At 46.7% G+C, this 12,522-nt stretch overlaps 1 protein-coding gene across 1 annotated transcript in view; it reads right to left on the bottom strand.

The window, feature by feature from the left end:
• LOC129382421 (decapping and exoribonuclease protein-like) overlaps nucleotides 1–3,060 on the bottom strand; it is an 80,806-nt gene extending 77,746 nt beyond the window's left edge. Inside the window, exon 1 of the mRNA XM_055066312.2 lies at nucleotides 2,499–3,060. Coding sequence (XP_054922287.1) covers nucleotides 2,499–2,893 — 395 coding nt within the window. The 5' untranslated portion in view covers nucleotides 2,894–3,060. The remainder of the gene's footprint in view (nucleotides 1–2,498) is intronic.
• Nucleotides 3,061–12,522: the final 9,462 nt, after the last annotated feature.

Genomic DNA, 12,522 nt, shown 5'->3' with positions numbered 1-12,522 from the left:
CGAGCCCTTAATTCAATAACAGACCAAGCCTTACATTAATTATTCCTAGAATCAGAAAATTTATTTTGGAAGTGTTTTCGTCTTTCATCTCAATGCACCGCAGTAACTTTATTGCGAGCCATCTTATAAGGTGCACGAAGAACTTTATTTTTAGGGCAGTGACGATAACACGCCCAAGCTGATTCTCTTTCGGCTGTCACGGATAAAATATTTCCATTTATCCAGGGGCACCCCGGTTTTCCTTGTTTTATGACTATTACGCTTTTTCATGTGTGCACTAACTGTGCGTAGACAGCAATAAAAGAATCATACAGTTCACTTGCGGGAATTTCCGCAAGCAAAGATAGCCAATCGTAATGCTGTAACGACATGTCAAGTTTTCTGTTATCCACAACCTATATTTCTGATATCGGCTTAAGGACGGTAATATGCTGTCATTATAGAACGGTACACCCACAAAGAAGTGATCGGACAGCTTTTGCTCAAGAATGAACAAAAAGACCTGGTAATTCTCGGTACGGACGTTCACACGATCTAAACATGAAGACACGACTGATGGGCCCAAAACATGGACACGTGTCGGAAGGTTGATAACGGCTTCTATCACAAAATTAGCAAGCGTGTTCAAGTATACAGTAACGATGTGCCGTTCTTTTTACAGCACGTCAATACTAACGTCACCTATCATGCATACTCGACCAGATGGAAAAGTAAGTAGACGCACCTCATCCACAAACTATCTGACGCTGATTTAGAGGCCTGTAGATAACGAGCAAAGCAATGGCAAGATACTCTGTGTGAATACGAAGCGCTAGCAATTCAGCAGTTGTAAATGTTGCACTAAGATGACTCGAAATCCAGCGATATTTGATAAAAAGAGCCATTCCACCCCCGCGGCAATCTTTCCGGGTAAAAGAAATGATTGTGATAACGTTAGACAGAAAACAGACCGATATGCTCTCGGCCAATATTTCAGTTAATACGAAAACATCAGCTTTGTCACGCACAGCACCGACTCGGGAAAAAATTCATTCCAGCACTCGAGAATACTGCGCACGTTTACATGGAAAACAGTGAATGTACTTCCGCCAACTTTTGAAAAGATATTAGAAAAGAAAAACCACAATATTGATCACTTGCAGCTATGAATCAAAGACAAGACTACACTAGACAAACTGTAAAAAGAAGATAAAAAGAGCAGTCAGGCTAGCCCCCCACAGTCCAGTCAGAAGGACCTGCTTCATTGTTCGCCTGCCAAGAGGTGTGCGCTAAATGGAATTTCACTTGCAGTAGTGTAGCAGGACCAGCATCTTATCTGAAGTCTGCATTGCATTTGCAAGTCGCAGGCTAGATGCCCCATCCTGACCGATTGATGCCCCACCCTGAGCCAAATAAACTGCATCATTCTCAGCAAACTGTTTTCTCTTGGGCAAAAGGTTCCTTGCGGAACATGGTTCCTTGCGTGAAATGTTAGAGCTAATGAGAAGGTTGAAACTGTTTCTTTCTACAGAAACGTTTGCCGACTTCTACGCAACTAATAAAGCATCATGTTAGTAAACCAGCCAGCCTTTAAATGTGGTACACGAACACGGAGCTTGCTTCGCCACGACGGCGACATGCTATTGAAACTGAAATTCTGTTCATTGCAACGCGGCTTTGACGCGCGAACAATGAAGCAGACGACACGAGGACACACCTCCAGGCATTACTGTACATTCGCAGGCTTACTTCTATGCGCGGCCGCAGTTGATACACTCAAGCAGGCTCGGCGACGATTTGTCCCCGCACCGTTTCAAAGGGTATGCCAATAACGCATCATCATCACGCACTCGCGTGTTCACCATTACACTGCTCATCGCTGCGTCGGGCAGTAACCGGTGAAGCCGGATACCGGAGACGGCCACTCGGAGATAGCCGAAAATTTGCACCTTCTGTAGATCGGAGCGCCGAGCGAGGCCTACAGAAGGGCGCACACACGAATGTATGACGAAAAAAACGTGTGCTCAGTGCAAGCGTAAAAGAAAATGCCTGCTATTTTGCTATTACGTTTTTCAGAAAAGGTTGTGGTTGGGCAAATATTGATTTAATTCGTGCTACTCTGCAATTTTCTCCAATATAAGTGCTATGTTTATCATAGAAACAAGCTGCTTTCTTTGGAAGACATTTTAGAAGTTGTCAAAATTTGTTTTATGCCATGTATCCTTGAGATTAGAGCGTCACCCCCTGTCGGGTCGAACGAATACGGCACCCATTTGCATTGAATCACGTGCAACTGGTGGCTGCGCTTCCACGATGCCAAGCGGGACGTCATCACGAAAACATGATACTAAAATTCGGAGGTGGGAGGTGGGGGAAGCGAGTGCTGCGAGGCACGTTCCCAGATGGCCAAACGCTGGCTAGGCCCCTGTACCTAATGCAATACGAAATATAGAGTAGTTGATATGCGATGAATATTGCATACTAGGATTCGCCTCGCAACAACGGTACGACACACTCACCACCCAGCTGCCCGAGACGAAGGCGTCACCACTTTGTCCTTGTTGAGCATAACCCAGCGAAGTAGGTGATGCGTCGGCGGCGAGCCTTCTCCTGTTCTGTGCAGTGCATTTTCGTATCCGGTGTTCAGATCCCAGTCAGGATTCAAGGGGATGGACGCACGCAGGTACCTCTTTTGAATAGCACCATCGACGTACTCGCGCTGTTCCCCTTGCACAGAGTAATGGCCGATCTCGCAGGGCACACCGTAGCGTGCAAAGCCTTCGCTCCACCCCGTGAGTGCCTCGCGCACGGTTATCACTGCGACGCGTTGGCCAGCAGGAAGAGGACCTATTCCGCGGTGGACTGCGTCCGCCAGCGCCGAACCTGCCGAACCTCCGAAATCGCCGCCTATCATCTTGGACAGAAGCGTCCAGCCTCTATGCAGACGATTCAGCTATGCTTCGCGTACTTGGGCTTCAAAGCATTACCAGCGTCCCCTATGTTTCGTCGTAACGTGCGTGCGCATTGACGATGTCGAGGCGCCTGCCCCTGCGGCAAGCAAAAAAGTTGTATATCTGAAAGAAATCAATCTGTTCACCTTGCAAAGGCCCGCCAGATTGCCGATGGGTAATGCAAGTCACGCGGGCTGATTCTATCGATGTAGGACCCATAGTTTCCAGCGCAATCTTCTGCTGCGTGAGGCGTTCCGCTGTCCCTGTTTACGTTGCCTTTTAATGGGAATAACATTCCTTGTCACTCTCGAACAAGTTTTTGTTTCCACTAATCTACCAAACCAAAAATACAGGCCGAACTCGAAGATTGTACCGTCCAAAGGTGTGTGTCATTCCCAAATATTGTGGAGTTTTAAAATGTGGGCCTAACCTTGCTCAATGTTTTCGATGATTAAAAAAAAAACACTCTGGCGCTGTGCGGAATCGAACAAGCGTCAGAAACGTTTCTCAAACCTAGCAGCCTCACGCTTAGTGTGCTGCGCCGTGAATATATTTTTCTGTACCTTCTGCTTGGCTACAAGTAAATTAACTGTCAGTCATCACACATCCCACCCGTTTAATAGGTGTGAGAGCATCAAAGAGTGACATACCATATTTGTCGCAATGAATCACCTTATACAGATGGCTCACTTCGACAACCAATTTCGCAAGGCACTCGGCAAAGGATGGTGTTTAGCATCACGGCATCTATACGCTAACATACTACGCCAGAATGCATGCAACCTTAACGAAAGAAGAACGTTCATGTCTTGAAAATCCCGTTCAGCTGGCAAGAAAACATATGTCATGTGGGTTAACCTGCACATCTATTTGTAACGGTCTCTCTCTAATATCTCCAAAAGAAAACTGCGTTACAGTAAACGAAAACGTGTTTAATGGACTTTGGACATGCTTGCTTTTGCAGGTAAAGTACAACTCTTGGCCTTCAAAACCATGAGAGAAAAGTTGGCCGAGACTGTAGGAGAAATGCAGAAGTATATCTAGTTTTTGTCCTCCAAATACGATTCCATAGGCTCTGTGGGGTCGGATAGCCAAATTGAACTTGGTCAGCTACGTACTCAGTGAGAGACGCTGTCCTCGACTGTTTCTTCTTAGGCTTCAGCCATCCGCAGCACGACCATACAGAACAATGCTCTTGAACAGTACATCATAAGGTACACTTCTGAACCACATGGTTTCCCCGTTCAGCGTAATGAAAGCCTCTTATCTATCTTTGGCCGAGTGGCAGAAAGTTACACACCGTCAGCCTTCGGATGTTTCCGTTGGACGCTGCCTCCCAGCTCGCACTCAATGCATTCCGGCTATCCTTGTTCAAACGCAGACTAGCAATTAAGCAAAAGTGGCTGGATGCTGGCAATAGTAACCCGAAACTTGTTTCGAATAGCATGAATCCGAACTCTCGTCTATATTTCAATGATAATTTGACGCGCGCCAACCGGAATTTCTTTCGTCAGCACCGCATAAGAAGAAAGGGGAAAAGGAATAAAGTTTGCCTGAAAACGGAACGGAACGGCGCTGGCTAGAAAGGCTGAAGACGCCCGTCTCGTTCACGCCGATATTCCGATTGACGTTAAAAAACTTGTCTAAATATGAGCGTCGCCAGTTCACCATCGTCTGGAAGTATTTTTTTTTCTTGAAACCGGTAATGGTTTCACTGCCATCCATCTTAATATCTCCTGCACCCAAAACACTGCAATCAAAAATACCACTTTAATATTTACAAGCTTAAGTGGTTACCTTACGACTATGCTCAACTGAGCTTTCAATAGTTGTACTGTCTGTTTAGCGGCCCCCTTGTTGCAACGTACGCTTGTTCTTGTCAGAACTCAATACAGCACTATCATCCCTTTCTCTTGACGGTTACGTGTGTGTCCTAGGAAAAAAATACCATTGGTACCCTCCACCCTACTCTGCCACCGGTCGCAGACTTACTCGACTTTCTATCGAAATGGGGATTAGAAGGCGCAATACATCAAGCAACACGCGAGTAATTGCTATCTGGAAAGTTGGTCAAATGCAGCCTTCACCATATTAATGCAAAGTGCCGCAATCTTACGAAACATGCGTCTGTTGTTAAAACCAAGGTCGCTGATCTTTACTGCGTCTGCTGTCGTCTCGTAAAATATTGACACGCGTACTCGTTTATCTTCATACGGTCGCCGCATTTCAAAGGCTAGCACGTGTTAAACGTTATCGCTCTGTGCAAAATGCACCTGCATTATATCGAATTCACTAGAATGTTATCGTCGATTCTACCTGTTGTGTATACTCCCGAGGAACCTTGTGTAATCTGATCGACAGGAAGTGTGTAGTAGTTACTGGAAAGAACGCGAGCACCAGCGGTTACGCTGGAACTTCCGACGAGTGATATATAAATGCCGACGCTGTCGCTCTGCTTTGAGCGTAACTTGCTTTTGTGGGCACCCAAGTTCGCACAATAAAATGTTATTTTCTTCTTAGAAGGGTAATGGTTGGTCTTGTATGAGCGAGAAAAATTACATTGACTGTGGGGAAAAGTGCACTGGCCAAACAGGCCAATGCCTGAACGATAGGCTTCGAGATCATAATAGTAATGTACGCAGGACGGCGCACTGATACCCTCCGCCCCAATTTCCCACTGGTCGCAGACTATCCCGACTGTCTATCGAAAAGGGATTAGAAGGCACAATACGTCAAGGAACACGCGAATAATTTTACACTTATTGCTATTTAGAATTTATCTTGCTATTGCACGTGTGAAAGTCGCTCTTGCTAATTGCACATGCATATCTTATTATGTATTTCTTGTTACGTCCCATTTATATGTGAAGATAAACCACTTGACTTCCTACCATTACAACCAGTTGAAAATTTACACTTCTGTCTGTCGTCCCCCAGACCTCGTTACAAGTGGTGCACAAATAACATTGACAATAATTTCGTCATTCACAGTTTTGCTGCTGTATTTTTGACCGTCACTACTAGATGGTAGAGGTGCTTTTGCTTTTATGTACTCGACGCCCCCGCAATGCTGCGTGTCAAGCGCCAAACCAGAAGACAACACCAGCGTCGCCCCGGATCACTGAGCAAGCCTCAGACCACAAAACTAGCCCCTGGAGCACGGTCTTCTGCCTAAGCGAAGCATAAAGATCTACAAGTCAGCAGCAACGATGACAGCAACAGCATCGCAATCAATGGTAGCGCTTCAGCAACCCAGGGAGCCACCTACCTTCCGTGGAGCTTCGTCGAAAGACCGAGAGACCAGGCTCGAGACATTCCAGAGTGTGAGCCTACAAGTGAAATCCTGAAGAGAAGTTGCGCCACGCCTATTTTTCGTTAGGAGACTCTGCCAGGACTTGGTTCTAAATTCGAGAGTCCTCGTTAACGACATGGCATGTATTCAGCAGCGAGTTCATGAAAAGAGTTCCTGAAGCGAGTTCCTGAAGTCCCTGTTGCCGTTCCGCCTTTATAATATAGCCGCAATGCAGCCTAGCAGATATACGCAAAGGTCGCGCGCAGTACTGCTCATACTTATTTGTGTTCGAGGCCTGTGCGACTGTCAAGGACATCATTAAGGAATGCTGGTAGTTCGAGGAAGGCGACAGTTCGCACATGAGATAATTTGTTCGCATCATCATTGCCCCAGAATGAGGTACCAGCCATCGAAGGATGACACTGTAGAGTGCATTGTATTTAATGTGATGGAGACCGAGTCCCGAATTTCAGATCCGACTCGCCCTGTAACGCCTGGCGACCAGGCACCTCGCTTATATGTGAAGCCGCGCGACAGTTCGCGGGCGCTGGCCGCAGGACCTCCCAACACTTATCGACAATTCTTGCCTTATTCCACACCATAAGGTATCAGCTGAACTAATCCTACAGTCAATTTATTTGTCTCGAAATTTAGCCGCCCTGTGAACGTTATGGTTTTTATCTTATGTTCTCTTTTATATTTAACTTAGTGTTGTCCTGACTTTTCCAGCGGTTTCACCTTTCCCAAGATGCCCATATTTTAATTCGTAAGCATTCTTTGGCGAGTACCCCAGTAAAATGTCATGCGAGCTGCACAATCTTGCTTGTATCTGCACAAAGCGGAGTAATTTACGAAGACATTTCAATGTTATAATAGTATGAAAATAGATAATTGGTAGCATTATAAGCGATAAGGAACAATTAAAACTAAAATGATTGGTCAGAGGGAATACCTATATGATCAGATTAGATTTATTGTTAGTGATGGAGAGGGCCCCATAAAAAATACATGGGAAAACCTATAGTAGGGGTGGGTCAAATAAATTTTGTGGCTGGGCCAACTGACATGTCGAAGTCAGCCAACAGAAATACGGGGTGAACTAAGTTAAACTTTGGCGGTGGTGCAACTTAAATTTGGGGTTGGGCCTACCTAAATTTGGCAGTGGCTCAACTTGAAATTTGGGGGTGGGTCAAACTGAAATTTGGAGTTGGGCCAACTGAATATTTGGGGTAGGCCAACTTGAAATTAAGGGGTGGGCTAAATGAAAATTCCGCGTGGGCCAACTTGAAATTCTGCACGGGCCAACTTGAAATTCAGGGGTGGGCGAACTGGAAATTTGAAGTTTGGGGGTCGGCTAACTTGAACCGACATCGTGCAGCACAAGGGGGCGTGGACGGCGGCCGCGTCTGTGACTTCTACATTTCTTCTACAAAAGCATCGTTTAAAGCCTCAACCTCAGGGGTGAATCTCCGCATGGCTGCCATTGGCTTTTTTTATTGCAGACGCTCTTCCGACGCTAGCGCTACGTTCAGTTACGGCCCTAACATGTGGGCGATACTTTAGAAAATCGGCGGCACACACTATTGTTTACGTTGGCATGGCAACACGAACAGTAGGAGCGCGGCGCCTCCTCACCCTACCGTCACTTACAGCGCATACATAGACGAGGGACAAAAAGGACGACGAAGACAGCGCTTGTCTTCGTCGTCCTTTTCGTCCCTCGTCTATGTATGCGCTGTAAGTGACGATTGATACCATAGAATAGCAACTAGCCCGTACCCAAACCTTGCTTCAAAATCACCCTACCGCTTTGTTTGTTCTTTTTGTTTTTATTATGCCGACCCGCCCCGCTCCCTTTGCACCCTTCCTCGTGCGCCGCGCACGTTCACTTTTGCTTTCTTTTCGCCTGTCCGTGGTGCATACTTTTATTTTATTTTTTTTTCTTCGCGCGCGCGCGTGCTTGCCAGGCATTGGCATTGTTTGTGAACTGGCGCGTGGTGCGCCGTGGGCTCTTTATGCGTTTGCACGCACGCAGTCTTTTCCGTACTTTGATTACGCCAGCGTGTGCCAAAACTTAAATAAACTACACTAGCAACACAACAGATCTTTGGCCTCGTTTTATTGACTGCAGTTTCCGAAAACAGATTTTCGCATAACTTGGCATGATACGTACACGCTCAGAAAATGAACAAAGGTGAAAAATGCATGACATGTACATGACTACTAAACAACACAAAAGTTCACAGTGAAATTTTTAAAGATCTAACTCAAGAAAACGCGAAAGCCATTTTATGTAGAAACATAAAAATTATATAATGCCCTAAGACCAAAGTGTAGAAGAGCTTCCGATATACTCACTGAGACATTGCAAAAATCTGGACGACGTGCATGACATAGTTATTACAACTGAAGAAAGTGAAAATTAAATGGTAATGGCAAGAACAATGGCACTCAAAATACCTAAAAAATAATAAAATGATAAGATTGTTTTGTTGACAGCCACACCAAAAAGCTAACAAAGAATAACTCATTTATATATCTGCACAAAAGTATATGAAATGCGTGACATCTTCATTATTACTGAACAAAATGAAAAAGACATGGCAAAAGATAGCATTGTACAAAAACGGAAATACACATCACATTTTTGGCACTTGGCCACAACTTGAGTAACAGTGGCAAGAGGAGAAGAAGGTAGTCGGCTTTTCCAGCAGCACATAGAAAACATTTGCAGAAAGGCCTATTCCTCAAACAAAGACCAAGCAAAATAAGCCGAAATCACCACTTTACCCAGAATGCAATGCTCAGCAGTAGATTTACGTCACTTAAGGCACAAAGTCATACCTACTGGGCACTCCTTTGAGTAACAAACACGAAGTGCAGGAATCTGCATATAGGACACTTGCAATGCTCATGCTTTCCACAAAAAAAAAAAAACGTATCATGGCTACACATGAAGGTTTTCGCGCGGTTTTCCCATCGGTAATTACCGAGATAATACATCAACACGAACAGTAATTTTTCAGCTCTTAGTAGGTTTGTAGAACGGTGCCACACAGAAAAGGCAGAGGGCGGAATGGAAAGCTGGGCGAGTTACTGAAGTTGCACAATAAGACTTGGCACAGAAAAACACAAGTCATAAACCAGGTGACAATGATAAGGAGCATCAATTTGTCAGGTTTCTCTACTGGTAAGAGGGAAGTGTAGCACAATCAAGGCGCAACGACGTCCGGAGACTCGCGGAACATACGCATGCACAGGGCCGTGTTCGTGTACATGCGCCTTCTGATGTCCTTGGGTCTGCGCGCTCGCCTATCTTTAGGCACCTGGGAGAGCCTTGCAGGGCTTGTTTTTAAGGTATTTTTGCACCAATTCGCGATGCACGAGCGGTGCGAGTCGTGAAACAGCTGAAACGCCTCGCAGCGCAAGCACACAGCTATCGAGGACCGCGAAACTGACGATAGTGTCCACGCCGGTCAACGCACAGCAGCGCACGCTTCCCGGCAACAGCAGATAACAAAACCGGAAACTTCATGCAGCGGGCTAAGCCAGAACCATCTAGACTAGGAGAAGGCCTCCGCACTCGCCCGCACCTATCCTCTGACGTCACCCCACTTTGCTCTAGCCTAGTTATTGTATATGTTACCAAAGGTAGCATATAAGTAACTCTAGTGCGTTTCTCCTCTGAGCACCCCCTGCACCTGCCCGGACACGTGTTTCTATTTAAGCGCAAGCCCAGTGCTCGACCGCTGCGCTGCCATGTGCCACTCGCGTGTACTACATTTCTAGGTACTTTTTCCCCCGAAGCAGCACGGCGAGGGCCCTAGATCTTTCTAGGCACTTGGTGGGACCAGGGAGATGTTATGCATGGGCGCACAATCAGCTCGGCCAGCTGTCGCTAACACATAGGTTTTTCAATACACGCCACCTAGACTATTTCGAAATAAAAGTTGCGTGCTGAAACTGAAGTAACACTACACGAAATTTTTCAGTTCGGATAAGGGGATAAAGGGATGTGATAAGAACCATATGATCGCTGCAGTATCAAGCGTCCTTTCCTTCTTTACATCACTCTCTCTCTTCCAACTGAAACAATAGCAAGGGGCAAGCGCCACACACGACGCATATTAAACAAACTATCGCAGGACATCCAGGAACAAAAAAAAAAAAAGAAACACGCAAGAACATCGTAAGTCACGTAAGCATTGTGCCACTAGCTCATCTCCACGCAGCCCAGAGTCATTTATGTAACTTGACCGGGTGCTCCAGTACTTACGACAGCGCAGTGGCGACACAAACTGCATGGTCCCGACGGCGGCGCAAGGAGCATTGATGACACAAGTAGATTACTGCAAGTGGAGGCCCAGGTGCGATGATGACGTTCCGATCATTACAAGCCGTAATCGCTCTTTAGCGCCTTATCCATCCGCGTGAATAAACCGTGAATGTACTCAGGCGGCGGCTTTGTATGGCATCACCGTGTGGACCGCACTTTGAAAGCGATCTGCAATGCCCACAAAGAGTGCGCGACTGCTCATAGCTTCGCATGCTGTGTTTTCGCCGCTTACTTAGTGTGAGAGAAGCGCGCTCGTAACTTGAAAGCGATTTGCGCAAGTGGCAGAGTGAGGCGCTTGCTGAGAGCACCGTGAGCGCTGTGTTCTCGCCGTTTCGTTGGCGTTGAAGCGAGAGGCAGCGCTAAGGCAATTTCGCTTGCTACTGCGGGTGCTATCTTGAAAGCGGTCGTGTTATTATGCGACGGACAGAGGGCGGGATGGTTTTGCCGTTGGGAAAGCATACAAGTGCTTACGCGTTTAAAATTAAAACTTACCTATATCGACCATCAATGGTGGCGCCATCAATTTTGATGCCATTGAATTTTGGTCCCAACTCTGAGAATGCAGGCTGGACCGAGCAGAATGCGCGCCTAGGCACAGCCAGGGATGCAAAACGAATACCTAGAAGGATCTACGGGCATGTGCTGTGGCATTTCGACGAAAAAGTACCTAGAAACGTGGTACGTGCAGGCGGCGCAGCGGTGCGCCCCGTCCGTGCGCATTTTTACAATTGCAAGTAAGTACAGCCGGGCGTGAAACTTTCGATGGCGCCCGACGTTCCTGCACAGGCGCGAGTAAGAGCGGGTGCGAGTGAAAAAATCTTGGGGCTTTTGCTCCTTCAATATGTAACTTTGTCTAGGCACAACGTAGAAGTTTCTGTGCTCGTGTTGTACGAGTTTGTCTCCTAGGCATGCCGGTATTACGAAGTGAGGTCAAGTTTACAGTCCGACACTGGATGCCCGCGCGGTGAGGAAGTGGGCCCGGACGCGCCATATCGTGATCGCTGTATCTGAAGGTACTTCGGACAGACTCTATCACGCCTGAGGCGCAGGTGCCGAATCAGTCATGCCGGCTTCAACCTTTCTTGCCCCTTACGGTGTTCTAGCTTCAAAAAACATCACTGATTTTTCCGGAAGAGCAGTAGGGGTCATAGTAGAGGCCCGGCCTGCTCTCCTGCAGCAGTATCTTCACTCTTGGCAAGCTTTTCGTATTCTGCTCTCCACTCTTCAGGGGCATTTTTGAGTGCTCCTCTTTGAGTGAAATAAACGCACAGAGCCTTAGCAACCGCGGTTGAACACCACTGCCTCATGTCACGCCGTGAGAATTATTGGCTTTTTGTCTCGTCCCCGTTAGGTTAGGTTAGCTTAGGTTACCTTAGGTTAGCGTAAAAGGCGTTAGGGTGGCGCGGCATATTCTCACAGCGGTTAAGCTGTGAGGATTATTGTCCTTGCGTCTCGGCAATGCTTGCTTAGGTTAACGTTAGCTTAGGTTAGGCTTACGTAAGAGGCATTCGGGTAGCGCAACATGTTCTTATAGCGGTTGCAGGAGCATTCAGCGTCACCTGCAGCATTTCAACCACTCATGTTCAACCGCTGTTTCTAATTAAGGCGCTGTGCCTTCAAAATTTTCAATATATGCAACCCGACCTTTGCTACGGCCCCTGCTGCTCCAACAGAAACATCTGTGATGATATTGACACGTGTACTTGTTTGTCTTTATCGGGCGACACGTTTCACCGCCTAAACATTTTATCGCACAGCGCGTGGCGCGCCTGCATGTTTCCGAAGTTTCTGGAAAGTTATCGGTGCTTCTATACGCTGTCTGTTGTCGCCGAACCTTGTGTTATCTGATTTCATCGCCTGACGCGAATGGTGTAGAACTTTGTGGAAGACACGCGGGTCCCAATCATTAGTCTGGAACATTCGACGACTGCTGTATAAATGCCGACGCGCTTGACCCGCTGATC

The sequence above is a fragment of the Dermacentor andersoni genome, chromosome 6, assembly GCF_023375885.2.
Source record: "Dermacentor andersoni chromosome 6, qqDerAnde1_hic_scaffold, whole genome shotgun sequence".
In the NCBI taxonomy this organism is placed as follows: Eukaryota; Metazoa; Arthropoda; class Arachnida; order Ixodida; family Ixodidae; genus Dermacentor; species Dermacentor andersoni.
This window is presented reverse-complemented; position numbering and strand designations above follow the sequence as displayed.